Raw genomic sequence first — 26,850 nt, 5'->3', positions numbered from 1 at the left:
AATTTGCAGGCATTTTTAAAAAAAATCCCCACTTGTATTGCCTCTGTACCTGACTTTTAAAAAAACAAGTATTTGGATGTTCTTTACTAATTTTCAGAATGATGGATTGATGTTCTTTCATCAGAGCAACCTCTGAAAGTAGTTTTAGTTAAGTATCCTGGATTCAGATTTTTTTATATATTGGTATTTTGCTCTTAGATTTTTTTTTTTGGCTTTTGGGAATCCCCTTTGAGCTTGTTCCTACCATCACAGACTCTAGTAGTCTGATAGTGTCTTGCTTTCTAGTGAGAACATTTTCCAAGTTCATCTTCATTTTCTTTCTCAGACCTGGAATGATCCATTTCTTGTAAAGAATGGCAGGGGTGCCTGTGTGGCTCAGTCGGTTAAGTGTCTGACTTTCAGCTTGGGTCATGGTCTCAGGGTTCTGGGATGGAGACTTGCATGGGGCTCCCCACTCAGTGGGGAGTCTGCTTCTCCCTTTCCTGCCCCTCCCCCTGCTCATGTTTGCTCGCTCTCAAAATCTTGTAAAATAAAAAAGAATGGCAGTTAGGAACAGTCTGGGTGGGTGGTGATCATTAGCTTCACTTTATGGATGATCAGGTCAGACCCTTTGCAAAAGTAATGGAGTTGTCAGAGCATTTAGAGGGCAGTGACATAACTTGGGTAACTGAGAGAAGCTTCTCTTCACTTGATACCTTGGTCATGTAAGGTTGTGATACCTTGGTCATGTAAGGTTGTGTTACCTTCAGTTTCAACCACAACAAAATAATGCCATTTGGGGAGAACAGATCAGACTGTCTAAATGGATTTATGCAAGTAATAATAGTATGAGGTTTATAGTGTCACAAAGCTGTAGAAGCTTCTAGGTGGTCTTGACAACCAGTAGCTTAAATGAGGGAGATAAATAGTCTAGGGTGTGGGGCTTTCCTTGGAAATGGTCCAAGAAAAGTTGAGGGTCACCACACATGGAGCTGCTGAATAAAAGGTAGTGGTCTGGGCTCTGGAAATAAAAGGTCACAGTTTGTTTTTGTTTTAATTTTTTAAAATTCCAGTATAGTTAACAATAAAGGGTTAATGTTATTTCAGAAAGTCTAAGGCTACCTTCCAGCCAGTTCTTGCCAGAGCCAGTTGCTCCCTGACTCATGCATTTGGCAGTAGAGGTCCTGTTTAATGCTGTGAAAGTTCTAAGAGCTGGTTCTGAGAAAATATCAGAGCCTTGTGTGTACTAAGGGTCTGTCTACTATTGAAGGCTTGAGGCTCTGTTCTGTGTTCTTAGGCTGGAGGTTCTCCTATTTTTCTGTATCCAAAATACTTGTATTCTACAAACTCCCTGAATTTTGTGAGTCTAAGTTGGAGAAAAGTGGAAAATAAATATCAGGTTGCTGTGGTGTATATTACTTTCACACTTCAAAAAGATAGGAGAAATCTAAAACATTTACATACTCTGTCCCAAAGTTCTAGGTAGGTGTTCAGTCAGAAAGCAAAAAAAGTTAACTGCCCTGTGGAGTATACATCCCATTGCACTAGCAGTCAATATACATTCTCAGCTCTCTTTAAGATTTTCAGTTCTGCATAAGAAAAGGGGGTTAACAGATGAGAATCTACTCAGAAAATTGTAAATTACAACTGACAACTGGGAATTGGATGTAGCACACAGCCATCCATCCCAAGCTACAGTTGCCTAGACTGGTGGTCATAGCCTTGGCCTCCCAACTGCCACAGTTGGACCTTTCCAATTCATTCTTCACTTTAGCACCTGTGATAAGCTTTTGAAAACAAATTCATTTTGACCATGAGCTTCAAAGCCTTTGACACTGATTGCCAAAAAATTAGTATATCCACGCTGTTGAGTACTACTTGGTAATAAACTAATAGCAACAATGAGGGTGACTCTCAAAAACATACTGAACAAAAGAAGCTGGCCACAAAATAGCACATAATACAGGGTTCAATTTATGTTGTAGCATCTAGTGCCAACAAATGTTAATTTGGGACCAGCAATGGGTATGGGGAGGATGCCTTAGGTGTTTATACATAGATCTGTGTTAAACTCTGAGCACACTTGAAACAGATGGACTTAAAAATTGTACATAAAATAGTGCCTTTAAAAAGATATTGGCTACCTGTTGGCCTCTGAGAACCTATGAGGTAGGATCAAGCATTTGCTTATTTTTACCCTGAACTTCTGCCATTCACCCCTGGCTAATCATGCCTGTTAACCTAGTTTGTTTCTACTTGTAGGCACTTGATGTCTTTTGCTTGGAATATCCCTTTGCATGGCTAGCTCTCCTCACCTCTGCAGCTTAGCCCAAGTATTACTAGAGGCTTTCTCTGTCCCATTGGTTTTCTTCAAAGCACCGATAAGCTAGAATTTCTCTTGACTTCCATTACTTCCCATTTTCCGTAAAAGTGAAGTGGCTTTTTTAGAAGAGGAAGTCTGTCTTCACCCATGGCCTGACAGTAGGTTCAATAAGTCATGATTGGATGAATTGATGAGAAGTGACTACCAAATCAGTGCTACATACTAAGTTAATACGAATGTGTCAAGTTAATATAGGAAAACTTCATATGAAAATCATGTATATAGTAAGTAGATATGTGAAAACTAGATTAGAGATGTAAGTGGTAAAAAATTTGATTAAATGACGAGCTGGAGTCAGAAGACATCCTGGTTGGATGCCTCTTCAACTGTAAGTTGAGAATGATACTCCCTACTTCGTGAAGTCATGAAGAAAGTGAAAATCTGAGAAACCTAATTAAAATTATTAATAATGGCTAAAACCTTTGGAGCTTTTCTTTCTTTTTTTTTTTTAAAGATTTTATTTATTTATTTGTCAGAGAGAGGGAGAGAGAGCGAGCACAGGCAGACAGAATGGCAGGCAGAGGCAGAGGGAGAAGCAGCTTTCTGACGAGCAAGGAGCCCGATGCGGGACTCGATCCCAGGACGCTGGGATCATGACCTGAGCCGAAGGCAGCTGCTTAACCAACTGAGCCACCCAGGCATCGCTGGAGCTTTTCTTATGTGCCAGACTCTGAATGACCTCATTCAGTAACTGAAAACAACTCTCGAGTTGTTACTGTTCTTAGCCATGGTTTGTAGATGAGGAAGCAGAGTCTCAGACTGTTACTTGTTGGAATTTATAAGTAAATGTTGGAGGTGATATTCAAATCGAGGATTTCTGACTCTTGAGTTCATGCTCTTACTCAGAACTGTTCTCTTGACTGGACTTTTTTTGTCAGTCTTTATTTGGGTGATAGAAGAGTAATAGAAAGTAGTAATGGTATGATAAGCAAGACCAATCCTGGCAATGAGAATGTCTGTTCAGCTCAGCCCTCCACAGGAGCCTTCCCTGTCACCCAGCACTTAGTTTTCAAAAGGTTTTCTGCTCTTGTGTCTAATGCTGAAACAGACAACCTGTTTCAGAGCCTCAAGTGTGAATGGGAGCTTAACAAGAGCTTGCAGAGAGGGCTGGTACACGGAACAGTCATTTCCTGTTTGACAGCAGCTACCCGTTTATGCTCTAGTACAGTGGGGTTATCAACCACTGCCAGCGACACCAGGTTTTTAACCGAATAGTATGGATTCCTGAATTTTGCTTTTTGAGTTTGTTTCCCACTATGATCTCTCCCTCAGCGTCAAGGCCAAAGGACAGCCTGTCAGCAGTTCTAGAGAGGAAGCAGTTGCATATGACGACACCAACATTTTGAAGTTGGGAGTGTTGCCCCTGAAGCGGGGAGAGGCGGGGAGAAGAGATATCCTTATTGGAGTCGTGGTTAAAGGAACTTGTTTCCAAACGGAAACAAGTCTCAGCCAGGTGGCCCATGGAGGACCTGGAGTGGTCGCTGACCAGAGTCCTGCTGGTAGCTCCCTGCTAGCCCTCCCGGGCAGGGGTTGCAGCGACGCCTCGGGGCCGCTAGGTGGCAGCCGCGCGTTTCCAAAGCTGGCTTGCCTACCAGAGCCAGCTGGGAGCCCTGAGAACAGACCCGAGAGCTCCGGAGGGGGGGTGAGGGGGAGAGAAGTCCTGGAGACCCCCTCCCCCGCAGCGGCAAGGACGGAGAGATCAGACGGGGTCTCAGAGTGCTAGCCGTCCGAGAAGGCATCTGGGACACGCCACGGTCCTGCGCGGACTCACCGAGCGGATGAAAGCGAACCCCCTTAAACGGAGCCGCCCCGGGGGCTGGGCCTGACCCGCCCCCTCCCGGCTCCCCACTCAAGCGCTAGTGGGTGTGAGTGAGTGCTAGTAGCGAATGTGGGTGAGTGAGGACGCTCCTCACCTAACTGCATTCTTGGGGACCGCCGCCTTCCCAATACGGGCAGTATTTGCGCCGCCGCGGCGCGGGTCATTGCGCCTGGGCGCAGAGCTCCGACGGCTTCCAGCGCTCACCAGCTCCAGCCTCGCGGGCTCTGCCCTTTCGGAGCTGCCGGTCCCGTCTCCGAGAGTCAGAGCACCTCCCTCCAACCCCGAGCCGCCAGGAGGAGGAGGAGGCGGTGGAGAGGCCGCGGCAGGCAGGCAAGCAGGCTGGGCCGCCTTTGATGTGGGCGCGGCGCACCCAGCCGAGCTGAGCGCCCGTCCGGCCGCGCCCCGAGGGGGGAGCCCCCGGGCCCCGCATCCTCATTGTGCCGACTCGGGCCCGGGCCCGCCCCCGGCCCCCCGCCCCCTCGCCGCCCGCGCGTAGAAAACGCCCCGGCCGCCGCCAGTGGTGGGAGGCGGCGATGCGCTCGGCCGGAGAGACGCGGAGGAGGAGACATGAGCCGGCGGGCGCCCAGACGGTGCGGCCGTGACGCGTTCCTGCTGCAGCCGCGCGCCCCGGCCCTGGAGCGCTGACCTCTGGCCCCGCACAGCCCCGCGCCCCGGCCGGAGATCGCGTCCCAGCTTCCAGCCCCGCCGCGCATGCTGCCCCCGGAGTGAACCGAGCAGCCAGCCTCCCGTGGATGCCCGGACGGACGGCCGGCCAGCAGTGAGCAAGCTTCCCCGCACCAGTCGGGCGCCTCCTGCACAGCGGCGGCCACCCCGTAGCCCCCGCGCCAGCCCGGAGGGCGCAGCGCTCGGGAGGAGCCGCGCGGGGCGCTGATGCCGCAGGGCGCGCCGCGGAGCGCCCCGGAGCAGCAGAGTCTGCAGCAGCAGCAGCCGGCGAGGAGAGAGCAGCAGCAGCGGCGGCGGCGGCGGCGGCGGCGGCGGAGGCGCCCGGTCCCGGCCGCGCGAAGCGGACATGTGCAGGCTGGGCTAGGAGCCGCCGCCTCCCCTCCGCCCAGCGATGTATTCAGCGCCCTCCGCCTGCACTTGCCTGTAAGCGCCCGCGCGCGGGGCTGCCTACCCTGCCTGGCCGTCTGTCCGTGTGCCTGTGACTCTGTCGCCCGCCCGGCCGTTCGTCTGACTTTCCGACTGCGTATCCGTCTGTCTGTCCGCGCGCCCCCCTCCCTCAAGTCCCACTGACCACCTCTCCATCTCTCTCCTGCAGGTGTTTACACTTCCTACTGCTGTGCTTCCAGGTACAGGTACGTAGGATCCTGACTCTGACCTCCCCCTGCCCCTACCTCGCGGTACAGGCCGAACCCCCTCCCCTGGGCCGCGCCCCCTCCTTGTGCCCCACCCCTACTGGGCGCCGAGCCCAATGCACCTGTTCCCAGGGCGCCAAAGGGCGGCTCCGCGCGCGCCCAATGCCGGCGGGGGACCAGCCAAGGGCAAGGGGCTCTGCTGCAGGGCTCAGACTGGCGCGGCCCCAGTTGGCCTCGGCTGGGAGGAGATCCCTGGAGCCAGCGGACTCAGCCGCTGCAGTGTGCCCCGCTCCAAACCCCCTGCCCACAACCGGGGAGGAGTTGGGACCTGGGGATTTTTTCTGCCAACCGTCCCTTAATATCTCCGCTCGCTCTTCCAAACAAAAAGGCTCCTTTGAGCCGAATGGATTTTGAGTCCAGGGAGAAAGCTTCAGTTGTAAATTACTCTGTGGTTTCAAAGGCGTTTGCAGGGAGGAGAGGGAGAGAGAGGGAGGGGGGAGAGAGACAGGTCTAGGAGAGACTCGGTGAAAGGTAGCAGAGACGGGCGCTCAGGCTGCGAGGCCATTGCCCTTGAAGCCGCTCCGGAATGGGCCACGCTCCGCACACCCTCACCCAAGGTGGTGCAGCCCTGGGCTGGTTCCTCGCTTTGCTCCCCGCTCGCTCGCTCTCTGTGAATCAGAAGAGGGCTTGGCGCTCAGCCTGGAAAGCACTTGCTAAAATCTGATCTGTTACTTCAGCAGCTTTCAGACTCGGGAAGGTCTTGGCACGCAGACAGTTGGAACGCTCTGGCTTCCAAAGCCGTGGAAATGAAGGAAAGGGGGGGGGGCGCAGAGAAAGAGAAGAGGGAAAGAGGGAGCGACTTCAGCCCCGATTAGAACCAGGCCAGGGCTGCCTCAGCATGGTTTGGGGGGGGGGCAAAGAAAAGGGGAATAGGAAGTGCCAGCTGCCCTAGCCCCCCACCCACCTAGAGCTGCAAGAGAGGGAACTTAGGAGGAGCTGGATTGGGGCCAAAAGAGATTATCTGCCCCTTCCCCTCTGGGTTGAAGGCAGGTGTCCTCACAGGGTTAGAGAGGATGCTTAGGTTTTAGCCTTTTGGGTTCCAGAGGTGCCCCAGAAGAAACTTGAGCAGGGAAAATGGTGGCTCTCCCAGCTTTATGGCATAAGGAATGGTGTGTGTGTTGAGTGCTTTTGAGACCCAGTAGCCTCTTTCAGTGCTTGGTGTGGAGGTGGGTCTGCTTACCTCCCCTTGCACTCCTGGGAGAGGATCCTTACCATCAGGATGGACATTGGGCTGGGGGAAGCTAGTTGGGGCTGGGGGCTGTGAGGATGGCTGGCTGGCTGGCTGGATGGATGGACGGACAGACGGACTGATGGGTTCTTTCCCCTAGCCTGGGCAGGCTGTGGTCCCCAGTGACTCCTTGAATCAATATAACTGGAGTCAGTAACTTAAAACTGGCTGTTTGCCAAAGCAGATGTGACCCTGTGGTGGCGGGGGCAGGGGTGGGAATGGCTGGTGTCAAAGAGAGAGGCCAGTGCCAGGCATGACCTGCTTGATTTGCAGCTGAGTCCCCAAGCAGAGGGCAGGCCCCAGGGTCATTCCAGGGGATCTGCCTGTCTGCCTTGGGTGAGAGTTCTTCTCCTGCATGTTGTACCTGGGGATGGGGGAATGCTGCAGTGGCCACGGGGGTAGAGAGAGGTCTCTGCACTCCTGCTGCCTGCTGCCTCTCTGTCCTTAAAGCAGGCCCAGGAGGGGCTGCTGTGTCATCGTTGTGTTCTCCAGGGAAGCACAAGGGAGGGAACCTGAACTCTGCATCCCACCTCGACCTCCTGGACTACAGCTAGAGCCAGCCTCTCAGGAAAGAGCTGGGTGGTCCATCTGGGTTAGGACTTCAAGCAGGTGATGGAGCCTCCTCTCCCCCCTCTCTCACCTCTTCCTTTCTTTTCAGACTTTCCCCATCCAAACTCCCGTAAGACTGATGAATTTAACCCATGGTCCAAGCACCCATAGAATCTCTAAGGATGGGATTCTGGAGGAGGCAGGCCCCTGATATGTCGCATCAAAATGGTGCCCAAATGTGCCCGTGTTTTGGAGAGGGCTCTCAGCTCCCCACAGATTTTTCAAAAGCATCTACGATTCCTAAAAGATAAAGAAAGGGCAGGCTCATGTCCCCATTCATGGTCTAAGAACAAAGGTGTAGTGGCCATTAGAGGTAGAGATGAGGAGTGGGGGGTGGGCTTCAAGTGTTCGTAGCTGGGAGTGTGAAGCCTGCTCCCTGCTGAGGCGGGCACTGGGCAGGCAGAGGGGAGAGCAGCTACTTCCCTGGTGGGGTACACTTAGAGAGGGGGACAGGAGCTCCCTTGGTGAGCAGGGGCTGGGAAAGGCCTCCTTGAGTGGTGGGAAGGGCTCAGAGTTTAGCAGCCTGGTGGTCTGGGCCTGAGCCCCAGACTCATCTTTCCTCAGCTGTAGACCTCTGTAAGTCTGAGCTCATCATTTGTGAGTGGGTAGACTTGAGGCTGAAGCGATACATGACAGGTACGGAAAAAGGTGTGGAGAATCTCACCCACCCAGGAGCGTATGTTGTTCTGCTGGGAAATGGATATATCTATGCCCTTCCCATCCGCACCTCCCTGGTTTGGGGGACTGCTCCAGTCTTAGCAATAGAGTTTCTGGGCTCTTCTTTTCTCCCCATCCATCAGCCATCAGGCCCAGAATGGGCCCCCACCTCCAGACGCATTTTCGAGAGAACACAACGGTCAATGCCAGACACTGCCTTCCCCCTCAGTCCCCCATGGGGTGAGCCCTGCCCCCCCCAGCCCCTGCTGGCCACCCCAGGAAGCAGGAAGCTGGGAATTTAATAAAATCCCTTGTCCACACGACTTGGGACACCGCGGATAGCTCAAATCGGAAGAAGTTTAAAAATTTCCGAGGGGAGCAGGCGGCGTGACCAGCAAATTGCTTTTCTGCACTTGGCTGAGCGCTGACAGTGACACGGGGCTGGGCCTTTCACACAGCTTGGCCGGCACCTGCCTGACATTGTTCCTACCGCCGGGCTCGGCTAGGTCCTGGCCTTCCCCAGATAGGCCAGGCTTGAGGCGGGCCAGGGAAGGGGGGCTTCCGCCACCCACCCGCGGTCACTCCCACAGCACCGTTCCTCTCTCACCGCCTGGTTTGTTCAAGTTTTGAAGTTTCCTTCCACACCCCCTCTGGACCTGACCACCCCCTACACCTGACTTCCTCTGGGAGGTTTAGAACCCTTCTTCTAGCTGGCTAGAATAGGAAAGCCAGAGACAGAGTCCTTTGGGACATGAGGAAGATGGGGAACTGTCCTGTTGAGTAGCACTTTTAGCTTCTTAGGGCGGTGACATCATCCATCCATGTCCAGTCAGGTGTTTGTTCAAAACTCTGCTTCTTGCTGAATCTGAGAACATGTCTAGTCAGTTCCTGGCCTCAAGATGCTCCCATTCTAAGGGGGGCAGGGGTGGGCTGTGATCCTGCCTCCTGAGAAGTACAGTGGGGCAGGCATATCCTGTTCTGTCCAACCAAGCAAGACTCCAAGGCTCTTGAATCCAGAAGCTTGTTTCCTTCTTCCTGTCATTTTTCCTCCTGAAGTAGGTGGGGTAATATTCCTACTTCACCGTTGGAGAGACTGAGGCCCGGAGTGGGAAGGGATTTGTTCAAGGCCAATGCTAAGACTCAAGACTCTGGATTCAAGGTCTTGTATTCTTTCCATGACACCAGACAGACTTCTTCAGAAAGAATACCGGTGGGGCAATGGGAGTTCCAAGGGGCGTGCTAGGGGTTCTCAGTGAGATCTTCCCCTTGGGTTCTTGCCCGTAGGGTATCCACGGTACAGATGATCAGAACCGAGATAGGTGTCTCTGACAGAGGGCACCTGACTTGGAGTCTGCAGGCCCTGGTTTTCGTAGAATGTTCTGGACTGAAAGGGTCCCAGAGCCATAGGTGGGTGTTTAGGAGGGCAGGGCCTGGGGGATTCTGTACTCCCCTCCCAGCTTCATTCCCAGCAGGGAAGGGAAGGGGACACTCTACCAGCATTCCTGTAGCCCAGTAGCGTCACCCGCTCTGAGATAAGGAGGTAGATTGTTTAAATATCTTGTGGTTGTCTCTGCCAGTGTCAGCAGGCGTGGGAGAGCTCTGAGGTCACATTGGGCCCCCAAAGGGAGATGGAAGGTGACAGGGAGGAGACTTCCTAGCCTCAGCAGGACCTTCTGGCTCCGACGTGGTCTTCTAGCAGGAGACGTGTAGGTGTGGGAAATCAGGGTGCAGACCCATCAGGCTGACAGCGATACTTAGAGCCACCACCAGGCACACTGTCCTTGCCATGGGGCAGGCAGGCACTTCCTCGCATCATGGAGGCTCAGCCTCACAACCAGCCTGCGATGAGGGAATTCTGCAGAAAAGAAAGCGAGGCTCAGAGGCATGACATAACCGGCCTCTGGCCACACAGCATGAGAGATGCAGAGCTGGCCTCGACTCTGGGTCACCCGGCTCCAGGCCCCAGGTTTATGAAACAGCAGTATGAGGGTTCTGTATGAGGGTTCTGGCAGGTCCCAGCCTTGTTCCAGTGGTCACCCTGACTTACCTTTGCTGTATGACCTTGAGCAAGTTACTTAACCTCTCTGGTCTCAGCTTCTGCATGTGTAAAATGGAAAGAAAACTACCAACAGAACGATCCCTGCTCCGTAAAGGTGGAGAGCAAGGGTCAGCACACCAGCCCCTGGGTCTCTTGTTTGGGGAAGCCTCCCTTGCCCCCATGCCCATGTCAGTGTGGCGAGCTCCCCTTCCCCAGGGCCCCATCACCTCCTGGTGACAACGACAGGGGAGATGTGGATGGGTTCCTCTCTGGGGGTAGCGGCTCTCTTCCACCTCTGTGTGCCCCATTTTTTTTTTTTTTTTTTTTTTTTGCTGGGTCATGTTGCTGACCACTCACAAGGACTGTGGCCAAACACTCAGGGATAGGGCAGTGCCAAGGGCCTTGCCAGGCTGCCCTGGGCTTGGGGAGAGCTGCCACACCTCAGAGGGGGCTGAAACCTGTCGTCTCCACTTTGGGCCTGAGGATGGGGACTTGTTCTGGAACATCAGTGGGTAAATTGGCCCCTCAGGCTTTAATCAGGTTGCCGGTAGGGGCTAGGAGATGTTTGGAGATTATTGCTCTCATATCTAAATGGCACAATGCTCACATGTCACTTAAACCACTCCTGTGCCAAAAATGGGGCCGAGGACAAGCCTCCTGTGGGCCACTGAGCAGAAACACTCTCAAGACCCTTGGGGTTAAGTCCTGGCTTTGTCACTGGCTCATGGGGTGACCTCCCTTCCCTCTCTGGGCCTCAGTTTACACAACTGGGTATCAGTGAGGTGAGCTAGCCAACTTCTGTGGAGCTTGAATGCATGGGCTTTGGTGTAGGAGGGACCTAGTTTAGAACCGTGTCTGTGCTGCTGGGCAAATTTCTTAACGTCAACCCTTCGCAATTTTCGCCTTTTCCCACCTGTAAAGTGGGGTGACAAGCGGGACCCGTTTCTTAAGAGTCACTGTGGGAGTTGAGATAACGCACACAGGGTGGCTGGCACAGTGGCTGGCACTCTGGCAGTATCTGACAGTAGCTATTGGGTCATTTTCCTGCTCTGTGTGAGTGTCAGGTGTGTACCGTTCTGCTGGGTACTGAGCAAGGCTGGGAAGGACATACTCCTTGCATCAGTGGCCTCAGGGCTCCTCTTGTCTAGGTTGAGAGCCCAGCCCTTGGACTTAAGTCTGCACCTGAGCCTCACTGCACCCCCTCCTAGACTGTGTGGCCTTGGGCAAGATTCTTAACCTCTCTGAGTCTCTGGTTCCTCATCACATGGGCAATAGGGATGATAGTACCACTCCCAGGCGTGTTGGAAGGTGTAATCAAAGTCATGTCTTGGGCCAGGTATGCAGTAGGTGCTCATTTATGATGCTGCTCCTCATTAGCCATCAGCATACATTCATGGGACACTTGCTGCGTGGGTGGCCTTGGACTGGGTTTTGGAGGGGATGCCAAGAAGGCATCCATTCAGCTTTTCCCTCAAAATGTTCCCTGTGAAGAGATGACTGAAACTTTGGGAAGCTTTATTTGCCCTCTGCCTTGGATGCCTTTGTACTCTGTCACTGTCGCATGACCCAGTGTTTTCCATGGGGCTCACGGGGATGCACAGGAGCTCAGGCTTGGGATCCAGCTCACCAGATCACACCCTGCCTGGGCTACTTCATAGTCTCATGACTGAGCAAATTGCTTGGCTTCTCTGTGGCTCATTTTTCATGTGGGCATTAGGGTAGAACCTCCCTCTTGGGGTTGCTGTTGGGGTGAATTGTGGCTACCCCAGGGGAAGTACTTGGCACAGCACTTGGATCATTGTAAGTGTTAAGTAAATGTGAGCTTCAGTTAGGCATTTGACTTTGGTGTGTCTGGAGGCCTGTTTGTCTACCAGCTTGTAATTCCTGGAAGTCAGGGGAGGCTGGACCCATCCCGGGGGCCCCACAGCATCTGGCACAGACCTGGTGAGCAGGCTGAGTGTTGAGTCAGTGATTTGAAGGAGCCCCAGCTTCTCTGGGGCCCGGCGCCTGCATTCAGGCCCCTTCTGGCACCAGCCATGGGCCGAGGGAGCTCAGGACCTATCCCAGCCCTTGGGGACTTGAGAGAAATCTGAGGGATCTGTGCAGGGGGACAGGGGCTCAGGGTGCCATGGGTACTTAGGAGAAGGGCCATGAAACCTGACGGGGGGCTGGAGGATCTGACCAGGGAAGATGCCCCATTTGAATCTCAGATTAGGAACAAGTTGGGCGAGGACACCGTGAACCTGCGTGTATGTGTGTGTGTGCGTGTCCATGTGCATGTATGTGTGTATATGTGAGCGCGCATGCATGCATGTGCGTGTGTTTTCGTGTGTGTGAGTGTGTGTATGGAAAAGCCATTGCAGGCAATGGGACATCTCTCCATGGAAGCAGGGAACAGCCCGATGTGCTCAGGGGACTCTGAGCCAGTTAGAGCATCAAGTTTAGGAATAGGGGTGATGTGAAAGGCCAATCATAGGCATTGAATGCTGGAATAAAGGGCTCATTTCTGATCTTGTAGGCATGCCGGACCACTCCCCACTCACCTGCATTAAGGGATTTGAAGAAGGGATTGGCAGGAAGGGGAAAAGAAGGGAGCTTGAGTCTTTAGGGGTCCTGCCTCCTTCCCCAAGCTGGCTTCAGGCTTGACCGCCAGGGATACCCGTATTGACGATCTGTACAGAGAAGGCTGATGTGTTGGGAGAGGGGCTTCTAGTCAGCCCCTTGGGTGGCAGCACCTCCCTCCCATGCTGATGCCTCAGCCCTGCCGATCAATACATTGATAGCCCTGGGAGCTTAATGGACAGGCTTGGGGGTGGGGAAGGGGCCTTTGCAACGTCACTGTTCTGGCTGGGTTGGGTGTGGGGACGATGACAGGAGAGAGGGGAGAAGCCTGGGGCTGAGGGGTGAATGGGAATGTGAATCTGAGCCAAACTCACAACCAGGGGTGGGCTTGGCCTTCCCCCTTTCCTTTCTGTCCACAGATGCCAGCTGGGGGAAATTCATGGGCTCTAGAGCCAGAGATGGGTTCAGATCTTGGCTCGGTTGCTTTGTGTACAACATCGTGGGTAAGCCGCTTGGCCTCGCTGTGTCTCCCTTTGTCATAGGGTTGGCAGTCATTCTGACCTGCCCAGGTTGTGTGAGGAGAACAGAGACCATGTCTGCCATGTGCTTAGCTCAGGCCTGGCGCAAAGAAAGTGGCCAGCAAGTGGGAGCCAGCGTGGGTCTCACCCTCTCAGATAATAATCCCCAGTGCACTGGGGCGGGCAGCAATTCCTGGGCCTGAGTCCAGACCTGCTCTCTAGGAAGAGTTTGAGGAGCTGCATTTTGGAGTGGAGAGTGGGGCTGACTCTACCAGCGACCACTCCTAAAGGGGTGAGTTGAGAATTTGGAGAAGCTCTGAAAGTCCTTGGCAGGGCTGGCCACACTGGTGCTGGAGAAGGAGGCAGGCGGTGGTGGAATGTGGCCGGAAGTCTGTGGGCTGCCCCTCCGGGGACTGAGGAGACCCTCCCTTTCTGGGCAGGCTGCCTGGAGACAGGGGCATGGATTATAGGAGGCCTCAAGGCTGGGGACCTGGGCGGGAGGGGGCAGTGTGACCCCATCCTCCTCTGGAGTTAGGGGGAGTGAGCTCAAGGCCTTCAGCCCTTTCATGTTTAATTCCTGCTCCAGTCCCTGCCCCAACTGTGGCTTGTGGCCAGAACGCAGTTGCCATCCTGAACTGAGGGAAGGGAGGGGATGGACAGAGGGGAGAATGAAGGCAGGCAAGGCTGAAGTGTTGGAATGCTTGCGCTCTAGGCTGACGGGGATTTGAATCTTGATTTCTTTGCTCACTAGCGTGTGCCTTTGGATGCACAAGGCCCCCTCTCCAAGCCTCAGTTTCCTCGTCTGTAAAATGGGGACTGTACTCAAACCAACTCATGGGGCCACTCTGGGAATTACATGAGGCAGTTGACCTAAAGCAGTTCTTACGCTCAATAAGCAGTGGCCGTTCAGAAAACAAAACACAAGAAAAAGGAAAAAGAAAATAATTGTGGCTGTTGTTCCTAATACCATCTTTTTTCTGAGATAAATATGATATGCAGTTCCCATTCTGTCAGTGAGAAAACCAAGGGTTAGAGAAATCAGAGATTTGGGCTGGAGCCGGACGACCCCAGAGGTCCGTCAGTGCCGGTTATCTTGAACGTGTGTGGTGTGTGTGCTGAAATGAAGCCTGATGGAGAAGGGGCGGTGCAGCCCAGGAAGAACTAGGAGCCCCCAAACATGTCTTCAGAGCAGGAGTGTGTTGGGGAAACCGAAATCTATAGCCAGACAGAGCAGGGGTGGCTGATGATACCCCAGTAGGAGGGGACCTGGGTTGATGCCTGGGAGCGGGCATTGAGATAGCCCCAATCTCTTTCCACCCCATGGAAGGTTCCCCCCAAGGTGCCTAAGGGCAGAGCCTCAGAAGGTAGGAGAGACCAGATGGTGCAGGACCCCGAGTGGGCACCATGCTGTGGGCAGTGGGGAGCCAGGCTGAGTGGGCAGTCAGAACCGGCCTCATCCTGAGCATTAAAGAGCCGTGCCCACAGCGGGAGACTGCAGGCCAGGACAAAGGTGGAGGGCTCTGTCCCACTGGACCCTTTTCTGTGCCAGGGCCTGGGACCTTGACATACCTTGGGAAAGATTTGAAACTGTCAGGCCATTGCTGCCTCTGTGCCATTCCTGAATTGAGGAGTGAATATTTCCACCACAGCCCAAGCTCTCAGGGTAGGGAAGGGGCTGGTAGGGAAGGGTAATGGGGGGGGGTCTTAAGCTGTAGGGGGACCCCACTATGGGCCATCCTGCTGTGGGGAAAGCTGCGTTGACCCAAAAGAGAAGCTGGAGTGGAGGGAAGACAGAATCACAAAGGTGCCTTCCTCTGCCCAAGGACACGTCCTGGCTGTGCCCACCTGCTCACCTTGTGAGAGCCGCGTAGTCTCATTTTTTCCCCACTGCAGCTTCTCAGCACCCCAGGTGACTGTGCCCCTGGAGGGGGCTGAGCCCGTGGACAGCAGCGTCGGCTCTTCTAGGAGGGCCTGGAAGACAGGCCCCCCTCAGGCCAAGTGACCTGCCCCTCAGTGAGCAGGAAAGCAGGAGGGAGAGAATGTTCCCGAGGCAGACGCTAGAGTTCTGCTTGCCCATGTTCCAGCTCTGTAGCCCTGGAGAAGTGCCTCAAAGGTCCAGTCTACACAGTGAGCTCCGACGGACGCCTACCTCCTGGAGTGGCTAAGGAAGTAGCACGTCTAGGGGGCTTCTTAGCAGAGCACCTGGAACAGAGGGAAGCTCAGCAATTGAGAGCTTTCAGACGCCCCATTGCCATCCCTCTGTGGGGCACTCTGCTCGTCTGGGTAGTGAGTGCCGGGGGTGATTTTGGCCTGCAGGTTTCTCTCATCCTAGCCACAATCATTTAGCAAGCATTCATCGGGTACTTCCTGAGGCCAGAACAGGAGACCCCAGGATGAGCCGGACAAGCTGCAGTCTGGGGCTGATAAGCCATTACAGTAATGTCCAGAGACTCTAACCCAGCTGGCATGGAGGTGGGGAGATAGGGCAGGAAAGGGCTTCTGAAGGAGATACCTGAGGGCAGGTGTCAGCTGGGCACAGGGGGCAGGGTGCCCTGGGCAGAGGACCTGACCTGTGCAAAGGCCCGTGGCTCCCTAGAGGTCTTGCCCAGGAAGCCCAGGGGTCTCTGCCTTTTCAGAAGGAGGGACTCTGTTTATGTGTCAGAGGCCACCCCTGCTACCTCCCTTGGGAAGGATGTGACCACAGAATGTGGCTTAAATGGTGGAAGCTGGGCAAGATGGATTGTTCCCTCCACATCCTGAGGAAGGGCCACCAGATAGCCCCTGCTGACCCTGGGTCACCCGCACTGCCTCTGTCCAGTGGGCCAGGGAGAAAATCGTTAATGGGAGGCTGGCTTCTGGGGCAGGGCAGCTCCCCTTGGGGACCCAGGGTAAGGAGATTGGTTTGACCTCGGGTCGATAAGGTCTCCTGTGAGCAGGAGGAGAGTTGGAGGACAGGGAAGGAGGCTGGAGACCCGCCCTTGGGGGGAGGGGAAAAGGCAAGGCTCCCTCAGGAAGTCATTCTGGGGGAGGTCGAGGGCCATGGATGGGGGTTCTTCAGGACATGTGCCCACCAGGTGTGAACCTCATGGGGTATGGAGTTCTTCCCTCCCTGAGCATCAGGATATGAGAAGAGGTGGGTCCCAGGTGTCAGGCTCTGGCTGTGAATTGGTGACAGGGGCTGGCCATTGAGAATAGTGGGAGTGAAGGCTGTGCACCCCTGGTGGGCCAGCTGCCAGGCCCCGCACCCCTGGCTGTGTGGCTCAAGGCAACCTACTTAACTTTTCCGAGCCTGGGTTTCTGCGTTTGTTAAGTGGAGGGGATAAGCCCTCCGATGGTGCAGCATCAGAGGTGATAACGTCTTCCCGGCCTGTGACTGCGTGCAGAGGTGCCCCTTCCGCGGGATGGGAGTGTGATCTGCTTGTATTTCCAGACAGGCTCTGTCTGCGCAGCCTCACCTCTGCGAGGGCCCCCATGTGCTCTCTTAGTTATGCCTCCTGAGTACTCGCTCTGTGCTGGGCACTGTTGTAAGACTTTCTGTGTTTCGTCTGTGGAGCAGCCCGTGGGGTGGGTGCCATCATCACTCCTCTCATTGCCTAGGGAAGCTGAAGTCCAGAGGGGTTGGTAACTCGCCTCGGGACCCTTAACGAGGAAAAGGCGCACCCTGGGTTCTGCTCTGGGACCTCCTCCCGATTGTGCAGCTGAGGCAAACAAGGCCCAGCAAAATGGGGCTGGAAGAGGGGCTCTGGGGCCGCAACTGGGGCTGATTCTGCCGTGGCTTGTTCTGGGACCTTGTCAATTTAGCTTTGAGGCCTCAGTTTTCTCATCTGCCGTGTGGGATAATAGTTCCACCCTGAGGATGATAGTGGAGGGTCAATAATGTGGTCCAGCTGGAGGGCCTGGGGAGGCCCAGGCTAGCAACAGGGAACATGTGCATGTCAGCTTGAGGACAGAGACCCTGGGCTGGGCATGGGATGTGGCAATGAGGAGAACATGGTCCCTGCCCTCGGGAGCTCACGATTGATAGGTGAGACAGATGCTTGGGCAGCCCTGGTCCCAAGAGCTCTGTGACAGGCTGAGTCGACCATGCTCTCATGGAAGTGGGGTCCTTCCTGCCAGCATCATGTTGGACCTCGTGGGCACACAGAACAAACCAAGAACGCTGTCTGGGCTTCAAGAATTGTTCAGCTTTATGGTGAAGATGGGATGGAACAGGCATACATTTAGTAGGGCCTAGGAAAACCTAATTTAATAGTAAATGGAATGACAGGACTCCACATCTTTCCAATGTTCTTTTGTCCATTCATTCATGTATTCAAGAAATGTTTGAGTTTTTTCTATGCTACATGCTGGGGTTATAGCAGCAAACAAGGAGACAGCCCGAGCTTTCATGGTACTGCCAATATAATGTTGGGGGGAGACAGACAAAAGCCAGACAAGTAAATGTTATGTCAGGTTGGTCAATGTTAGAAGGAAAAAAACAGCATGACAGAGAGATGGAGAATGGCAGAGGTAGAGCTGCTTCAGAAAAACAGCCGAAGAACGCCATTCTCCAGGATGTGACTAAAGGAGCCAGAATGTAGAAATCTGGGAAAGACCACTGACGCCAAAGGAAGAGCAAGTGCAAAGGCCCTGAGGCTGGTGTTGTGTTTTGTGTTTGGAATGCTCGGTGGCATAGTAAGGCAGCCAGTATAAGCAGGGGTGAAGAGTTGTAAAGGGTGAAGAGGGGGCTCACCCTGAAGACCTTGAGGCGGTGGTGGGGACCTTTGTCTAAATGTGATGGGAAGCCCTGGAGAGTGTGGAGGGGGAGGGAGCATTATTAAAAGTGACTGGGTTTGGTGGAAGCCAGACGACCAAGGGGCAAGAGTGGGAACAGAAGGCTGGTGAGGAGGTGGCTGCAAGTTGTCCAGGTGAGAGGTCATGTTCAGGATGGGAGACTGACATAGCCAGGGGCAGCTTCCTGGAGGCTGTGGTCAGACATGAACTAAACCTCTGAGGATATGGGGAGTTTTGGTGGGAGATGCAAAGTGAAGTCCCCCCCAAGAGAGGCCAGGAATGTGGGCAAATACCAGCTGAGGGTGGGTGAGCGTGAGGACTCCCTGGTCATGCAGAGGAGGCCTCCCGGCATCTACTCCTAGGGACGAGTGACAGTGGATTCTGGCCCACTCCTTCCCAGGGTGACTAGCCAGGCCTCTGTCCTTCCCTGCTGTGCACCCAAACAGCAGCTCTATGCCCCACACCCTTCTCCCATCTTCATACCGATTTTGATCCTGTACTCCCCACCTGCTCACTTGACCCTCATGGCCACCCTGGTCTGTAATCAGGGTAGGGGCTCTGCCCTGCTCTTTCAGTGAGAAGGAGTCTGTGTGCTCAAGGTCACAGGAGAAAACTCGGCTCCGGACTCCTTGCTTTAATTTGGGGCTTTGGTGGAAAGGTAGCAAGCTTTGCTGTCAGTAGACCGAGCCCTGCTTCTTAGCTTTGCCACTTCTCGGCTAGGCCCCCTCAGGCGACATGCTTCCCCTCCCTGAGCATTGTTGCCTCATCTGTGCAATGGGATGGTAACAGAGCAGGTGTGGGTCTATGCTGGACCCAGGGCCAGCAAGGAGCGGGCCCTGGCATTCTTGTGTGAACGCGGCTGCTGCGTGCAGGGCCCCTGGTCCTTCCTCGGTAGACCACTGATGCCGCTCTCCCTGGCCAGGTGCTGGCGGCCGAGGAGAACGTGGACTTCCGCATCCATGTGGAGAACCAGACGCGGGCCCGGGACGATGTGAGCCGAAAGCAGCTGCGGCTGTACCAGCTGTACAGCCGGACCAGTGGGAAGCACATCCAAGTCCTGGGCCGCAGGATCAGTGCCCGCGGTGAGGACGGGGACAAGTATGGTAGGTACCAGCCCCCTCTTCCCTCACCCAGCCACAAGTTCAAATCCCAGGTCTGGCCTGTCCTGGCTGTGTAACTTGGCACCTGGCACAGCCTTTCTGGCCCTCGGCTTCCTTGTCTGCAAACTGCAGGTGCGGTGTGTCTCCCGGAGAGCCTTGCTGGGAGCACTCACTGCTTTGCTGGGGAAGGCTAGTGGTCATGTATCTGTGGCTTCCCTGGCATGGCCCAAAGCTGGTAGCCGCTCCCCATGGCCTTGCTTCACCAGCCCTGGGTTCAGGCGCTCAGAGAGGTGGGAGCCTCTGGGTAGTGCTTTCTGGATGCTGCTGGCGGTGCTGGGTGCACATGGGTGTGACTGTAGGTGGACGTGGGTGCGAGCACAGGTATATGCTCTGCAACTTGAGCTTGTACACCTGTGAGGAATGGTGCTCCTAGCACCTTGGGCTGTGGTCCCTTTGACCTGCCCTTGACCCTGAAACTGCCCCGCCCTCCTCTGGGATGTTTGGGAACCATTCCTCACCTCATGCTGCCTCTGCAAGGGGGCTGGGAGGAATGAGACACCCTGAATCCCTTGCCACCCCACACGCGCAGCTCACAAAACCCTCAACAGTGAGAGAAACACATAGGACTGCACTTTCCCAGAACCTTGAGAGGATTCGGGGAACTCTGTCCCATGGGTTCTTGCCTCCTGAGGCCAGGTTCTGAGAGGTGTCCCAGCCAAACCGCCCCTCCCCCGGCCTTGGGAGGGGAGCTGGGGCTGCAGGAGGCCCGATGTGCGGGGCTGGGGCTTGGGTCCCGGGTGTGCGTTGTGGTCCTGCCAGCCTAGCCTGTTCGGGGTTGATGCCCCACTTGCCCGCCGGCCCCTGCTCGTTGCAGTCAAGACATGACAACAAGACAAATAATTTCTTGGACCTTTTATCTTGGACACCATTTATTTTCCCTCAGCCCCAGGGCAGGACTGACCTCATGGTAGGGCCCAAGTGTGGCAGCTGCACCGTCACTGGGGGCTGGGGCAGGCCAGGCCGGGCAGGGCTGGGCCAGCCTGGGCTCCCCGTCTCCAGGCCAGCTGCCTCCCTTCTCCCTGTGCCATCACTCTTTACTGCCTCCATTCCCCTCCCTCCCTCTTTCCCCTTCTTCCTTTCTCCATCTTGCTGCTGCTGCATTTCTCCTGACCGCTCTTTCTCAGTCCTTCTCCCCTCCTTCCTGGTACTCATCCCTTCCCCTCTTTGTGTCTGTCCATCTCTCTGTCTTCCCCTCCCCACAATCTCTGTCCTCCCTGCCTCCCTCCCTCGGATCACAGCTTTCCGGTCCCTCCTCCCCACCTCTCCCAGGTCCTCTGCTGGCCGCCTCTCTGGGGCCTCTGTCTCTCTGTGCTCCCCGCTGTGCTGGGCAGACCCAGGTGGTGCTTTTCCCTGGGATCTGCTGTCCAGTTGCTGCCAGGGAAGGGGCAGCTGGCTAGCCGGGGCGGGAGGGAGGTGCCCTCCTGGGGAGTCCCTGGAGCTCTCACCGGCCCCTCCAGGCTGGGAGAGTACAGGGGGGTCAGACGCTGGTCTGAACCATCTGTCCATGCCCTGAGACAGGAGGTAGGAGTTCGGGAGGGAGAGGAGCCCAGAAATGGCCACCCCTCACTCCAGAAGTTACTTGCCTCTTATTTCCTCTGCCTGAGCCAGACAGGGACTCAGGGGATCTCACATGCTGTGTGACATCAGGCAGGACCTTTGCCTCCTCTGGGCCTCAGTTTCCCTTCTGTACCATACTAGGCTTGGACGACCGCAGTGCTTCCCATGCCTGGGAGTCACCAAGGGATCTGGTTAGGTGCTGATGTTCATTTGGTGGGTCTGGGGTGGGACCTGAGCTCTGCACTTCTAATCCATGCCCAGACGGTGCCGATGGGCCACGCTGGGCACATCCGGGAACTAGCCCATTTTGGCTTCTCCAGCCCCACAAGCCCCAGATTGAATCATTCTCTCTCAAGGAATATGTTTATCACTCCTCCAACCCACCCCCTCTTCTCCCCCACAACAGCCCGGGCAGCGGGCAGCGTGGGGCTTTGCTGGCCGCTGAGGCTGCTTCATTTAAGTGTCGCATTAGAAACGCAGATGAGGCAAAGGGACCCCATCTGTGAGCCCTGGGAGAGGAAGTGAGACAATGGAGCCGATTGAGGCTTCCAATCTAGATAATCAATACAAATATTATTGGGAGGGTGATTTATGCGGCCAAGCAAGCCTGGAGGATGGGGCTGTGGTAGGGGCCCGCCCTGCCTGTGGGGGATGGGCAGCCAGTAGTCCCCCGTCAGGCCAGGAACACCCCCCCCCCCATCCCAGGACAGTCCCTCCTTCTCAGGACCCTGTGGAACTGAAAGAATGGTGCGGTCTGAGGCTTGCAGTCATAGGCATTTGTAATGTAGTCTGGGAACGGCAGCAAACACCAAGGGGCCCCAGGGACACCTGGAATCTGGAATCCTGACAGACACCTGGAATCTCAGATTCAGTGGCATCCTAAGGTGTTGGACTCGGGGCAGGCACAGGCGCAGGCCCACTTTAGTCTGGGGCCTGGCCCAGGAGCTCTTGGCCTGCTTTATAGCTTTACATCTGTGAGTGGTCTTCGGTGAGATCTGCAGAGATGTCAGCCGGGCTCCCACAGCCTGAGGATCTCCCCAGGGCTCCCGAAAGCTTTCCCAGAGTGCTCTAGGATGCTAAGGGTGGGTGGGGCTCTGGAGGGACAAGTGTGCTAGCCCAGAAAGCTGAAGGTTTAGGAACGGGAACTGCTGGCCGGCTGTGGCTCCAGGTAGGGCCCCCCTGCCCCCCCAGCATGGTTACATCAGGCCCTCCCCTTCCTGCCCTTGGCCCTGGCCACCTCTGTCGTGTAGGTAGTGGCCCTGTTGCAGAAACAGCCCCAGGAGGCAGGACACCTGCCTTTTGGTTGCCGCTCTGCTACTGAGCAGCCCATGGAGTTTGGGGCAAGGGTGTCTGGCTCTGGGCTTAGTTTCTTCCTCTGCCAAGTGAGGATGAGAAAGGCCTCCTCTACACGCCTCTGAGACTGACACACCTGAGCCCGGGGTGTGGCGGCACCAGGTCCTCCTGGCTGCAGGAGGCTGGGCTGCTAGTGACACAGGTGGAGTTTCAGAGGAGGAGGACAGGGGTGGGAGTGGGGGTGGGGGAGCTGATTGGGGAGGCACTGAGTCAGTGCTCAGGGAAGTGGGAAGGGATCCTGGCTGTAGGAATGGTGGTGTGGGGGCAGTTCTGCTTTTATAAGCAGTATGATTAGATATTCTTTCCTGTTGTCATTTGAAAGAAAAAAGGATTTTCTACTTTACAAAAAAAAAAGACACAAAAACCCCCCAAATCCAATGTTTTGTAGTAGAGCCAGGCTCTCAGGACTGACTGTGCCCAGAAGAGCCACTGGAGGGGCTGTGTCAGCCAGGAAGTTGATGTTTGAGGGGATGAGACTGTAGACTCCGGAGTAGAACAAGTTTGAACCCAGCTCCACCACTTGTGGGCTGGAGATCTGGGATCTGAGTTAGCCTTTCTGATCCTCTTTGCTCTTCTATGAAATGGGGTAATAGAAATGAGAGCATCTCCTACACTCAAAAGATTATGTGTGATTATTAAAGCAAAAAAAGATGAAGAATAACTACTTGAACTCATTACTGTTGTATGGGTGTAGGGGTACCCTCATGGGCTCTGGGAGAGGTTCCCCTCTCAAGAGCTGGTTCCTGGGGCTTCCAGAAGGGGCCAGGTCTCTCTCGTATCATGGGGCCCTAGCATGTCATTTGCAGGCCCAAGAGGCATCTTCAGTGTGATTCCAAGCAGCAGGTCAGCTTACCTTGGCTGCTGTCGGGCCCGAGGAGGCAGGGTCTTTGGACCTTCTTGCTGGGGGTGGCCTGATCATTTCTCAGTTTGAGCTGGGGTCCCTCACTCACTCGGCACAGAATTATTGAGTCCTGGGGCTATGGTGTGAGACACACCTGGTTCCAGCCCCCAGGCTGCTCCTGGGCCAGAGACCCTGCTCCATCTCAGGGGGCTGACTCTGAGTAGGAAGAGTCTAGTTCTCCAACTTCCAGTTGTGACCTTGGGGCCTTCTCACTCCGTCCCCGATCCTGGGCTTCCTCCCCATTCATGGGGGCTGGGGGCGGGGTGTGGAGTTAGCACTCCTTGGCTTCCTTGAGAGCTCAGGCGTGGATTCGTCTGTGAGTCAGCTGTGGTACAGCTGTGTGGGGTCAGGAGGGGTCAGCCCGTCCCAGCATGGGCCTGCACCTTCCTGCACTGAGAACATGAGCTCCTTGAAAGCAGTGACCCTTCCACACGTCCCTATGTCCCATACAAGTCTTGGCAGAAAGCAGGTCCACACTTATGCTGGGGGAACGCATAAAATAACTATGGGGCAGCTCCCAGCGTCATTGGGGACTGCCCTGTGTGGCTCACACAGGGAGGAGTGGGGGGCGTCCAGGGCTTTGGCTGAGCAGATGACAAGAGTCGGGGGAGTCCTCTGGTCCCATTTTCCTCATTCTGGAGGGCAGAATGGAGGGCCTGCTGGAGGGCCCTGTTTCTACAAGGAGCAAGGGCTGGTGTGGCTGACGCCACAGGGACCCCCTACTCTCTGAGTTGGATGGCCAGAGTCCGTATAGCAGTCCAAAATGTGAGACGGTGTCACTGCACTCTCTAAGGTGCTTGTCTCTCTTAGGGTTAAATCCCAGTCCTTGGACCAGTCTGGAATGGCCTGGTTCTTGATGACCACTCCAGCCTCGCCTCGCTGCCCCTTCCTTGTCCACTCGGCTCCGCAGTCCCACTCACCAGCCAACAGGCCAGGCGTGCTCCTGGCTAAGGACCTTCACATTTGCTTTTCCCTCAACCCTAGGATGCCGTTCTCCCAGACGGCCTCATGGCTGGCTCCCTCATTTCGCTCAGGCTTCTGTTCAATGGTCTCCTTGTCAGAGACTTCCCGTCTCTGTCTCCTTGTGGGCAGTTTGTTCTTCCTAGCATTTACCATCATGTAGTTCGCCTTTTGCTCCCTGTCTCCCCTGTTACAGTGCAGACTCCTTGAGGGTAGAGGGCTTCTGTCTGTTTTGTTCACTGCTGTATCTCCATGCACAGAGCCGGCCACCAGCAGGGGCTCAATGTGTGCTTGAGCCAGTGGCTGTGCGGGCGGGCGAGCCCTGTGTGTGTCTGGGAGTGCTCCCCCTGGGGCAGGTGCCGCATGGAGCTCAGGCACACAGTAGATGCTTGGCAGATCAGTGCTCCCTGCCTCCTCTCCCTCCTCTCTTGCCCTCCCCTTCCATCCTTCCAACCTGCCAGCTCTGCATCATGCAATGGGGATACAGAGAGCAGCAGACCTGGCTTCCCCCAGGGCTCTCGCAGCTGGGAAGGGGCATTAAAACCCCTGCCCTTTGAGCTCATGTCCCATAACTTCTGTCCTCAGTGAGGAGTGGTCACCCACACCTCGCTGACTCTGCAGCTGAAATGGCCACACTAGAGCTATGGCTAGGATTAAATATAGCTCCTGATCAATCCCATTGATTTTTTTCCCTCTTCCTTTCCAGCAAGCCCACGTGGCCAGCAAAAAACCTCCTTTGGGGACATTAGGAGAAGGGGACTTTGGGAGAAAGGCTGTGTGTGTGTGTGTGTGTGTGTACAGTGATGTGGAAACATCTCCAGAAAGTGTTCCTTCTCCCCACCCCCTCCTCCCCACCTGGTCCACCTTCAGAGGGAGGAAGGGAGGACTGATTTGCATTGACCTTCCGGTGCCTTTGGTGGCAAGGACATTTCCTCGCTGGAGGACACCTGGAGAGTGGCCAGGGGCACAGTCAGCCCTGGAACCATAGAGGCCTGCCAGCTGCTGGTCATCTCACCCAGGGCCTGGGGGGGTTTTGGGTCCCACACTGCTCCTGCAGGTCTCAGGGTCGGCGGGTGGGGGCTTGAGGCTGAAGCTTGAGGCGGGGAAAGAAACCCCCCTTCTCCAGCTTTGTTCTCTTGGGCTTCCTCCTTCGGTTCCTGTCTCCTCTGTCTCTCTTTGCACTGTGTCTCTGTCTGGTTTTTGGCTGCCTGTCTGTGTCTTTCCCTGCCGTTTCCTACGCTTCAAACCAAAGGCCGTCAAAGTGAGGCCCTGGGTCACACACTGGGAGGCCCAGTTAGGGAATCACACTGGAATCAGTCAGTCAGTCAGTCAGTCGGTGTCACCTCCTTTTTCTCCGCCATGACCGGCCTGCAGGATGTCTGTCTCCTGCTGCTGCCTACCTCAGAACCTCTGTCTGGCTCAGACGAGCTCTGGGGTTACTCTGCCGGTGTTCAGATCCTGGCCCTACTGGGCGGCTCTGGGCGCGTAACTTGTCTGCTCCGTGCCTCGGTCTCTTCACCCATCAAAAGGGTGTCATAGTTCTTACCTCAGAGGATCGCAAGGATCTAACGAGGCATTGCACGTTCAGTCTAAGCACCGTGCCTGACGGATGGTAAATGCCCGAGTAAGTATTTGTTGAGACTTTTCAATTATCCTTGTGACTTCAAGCACTTAGGGAAGAAAAAAAGGCAGCACGAGTTTTTTATAGAAAGGGCTTTGTAGGCATCCTTACCGATAGTCCTTCTGTGTCAAGAGAGTGAGGTCAGAGCAAAGACCTTCCCTGCCTTTGGTGTTGACTCACTTACTCCCCCAGGAAAGGGACTGATGCAGAGGGAAGAGAAGCAGTGGATGAGGTAAGACCCAGACTTCTGGGCTAGCCTGCCTGGGGTTTAATTCCATCACTGGGTAACCTTGGGACTCAGTTTTCTCACCTGTAACATGGGGATGATAATAAGTTCTCACCTCATGGGATTATTATGAGCCTATTGTGAGTGACAGAATGCATATTGAGCCCACTACCTCATAAGCTCTAAGTAAATATACGTTACTGATAATATTTCTAGAGGGGCAGTACTGAAAGAGGCCTTGGAGGTCGCCTAGGCCCGGCCCAAAGAGGAACAGGGTTTTCACCTCTGTCACACAGCAAACTGAAAGACGTGGTAGTAATCCTGAGGCTAGGGACAGGTGGGTGGGAGCTCAGAGTTTGAGTGAGTCGGAGGAGTAGCACCAGGAGAACACCAGCGGGGGCGGAGTGGCTAAGGAACTTGACTGTGGACTTAGACTGGGTCCCAACACATGCGCTGCTTTGATCACCTGTGTGCCCTCGGGCAAGCCCCTTCACCTCCCTGAGTCTTGTTTTCTTTAGCTCTTACCTTAGATAGTGTTACTCATATCTACTTCACAAAGCCGTTTATGCATTTACTAAAACTTACTTGTTGGTCATTTCCTATGAGCCAGGTATGGGCTAGGTACTGGAAATCACAGTGGTGTATAAGACAGATAAGGCTCTGCTGTCGTGGAGCTTACCTTCCAGTGGAGAGACAGATGGTAGAAAAAGGAATATAGCAACTAAGACCATCTGGAGAAGAGCTCTAAGGAAAATGGAGCAGTGGATGGGTAGTGCTGGACTGGGGAGGTGTAGGAAAGGCCTCTCTGAGGAAGTGATATTTAAGTAGCAACCTAAGAGAAGAGAAGCCTCAATGGGAAGCTCTAGGCAAGGCAGCCTCTGGGTAGAGGGAATAGCAAGTGCAAAGGCCCTGAGGTGGGAGTGTGCCTGGTGTGTCAGAGAGGAACAGCAAAGAGGCTTGTTGGCTGGCAGGCTGTGAGTGAGGGGAGGACATAGGAATGACCAGTAGGGGCCAGAGCGTGTGCCCCCTATGGGTCTCCATGAAGAGGCTAGATTTTAAGTGGGTTGAAGATCCCTAGGAGGCTTTTAGCAGGAAAGAGATAAAATTAATTTTTTTATTTTTAAAGGCTT

At 54.8% G+C, this 26,850-nt stretch overlaps 1 protein-coding gene across 1 annotated transcript in view; it reads left to right on the top strand.

Moving 5' to 3' along the window:
* The first annotated feature begins 5,236 nt into the window (after positions 1–5,236).
* Positions 5,237–26,850, top strand: part of LOC111141219 (fibroblast growth factor 18) — a 32,494-nt gene continuing 10,880 nt past the window's right edge. Inside the window, exons 1-3 of the mRNA XM_022493628.1 lie at positions 5,237–5,288; positions 5,461–5,497; positions 18,865–19,045. Of these exons, the coding sequence (XP_022349336.1) occupies positions 5,257–5,288; positions 5,461–5,497; positions 18,865–19,045 (250 nt within the window). The 5' untranslated portion in view covers positions 5,237–5,256. The remainder of the gene's footprint in view (positions 5,289–5,460; positions 5,498–18,864; positions 19,046–26,850) is intronic.

This window comes from Enhydra lutris, unplaced genomic scaffold, assembly GCF_002288905.1.
Source record: "Enhydra lutris kenyoni isolate GAN:26980312 unplaced genomic scaffold, ASM228890v2 scaffoldscaffold5, whole genome shotgun sequence".
Classification (NCBI taxonomy): domain Eukaryota; kingdom Metazoa; phylum Chordata; class Mammalia; order Carnivora; family Mustelidae; genus Enhydra; species Enhydra lutris.
The sequence above is the reverse complement of the archived record's forward strand: the minus strand, read 5'-3'. Positions and strand labels throughout refer to the sequence as shown.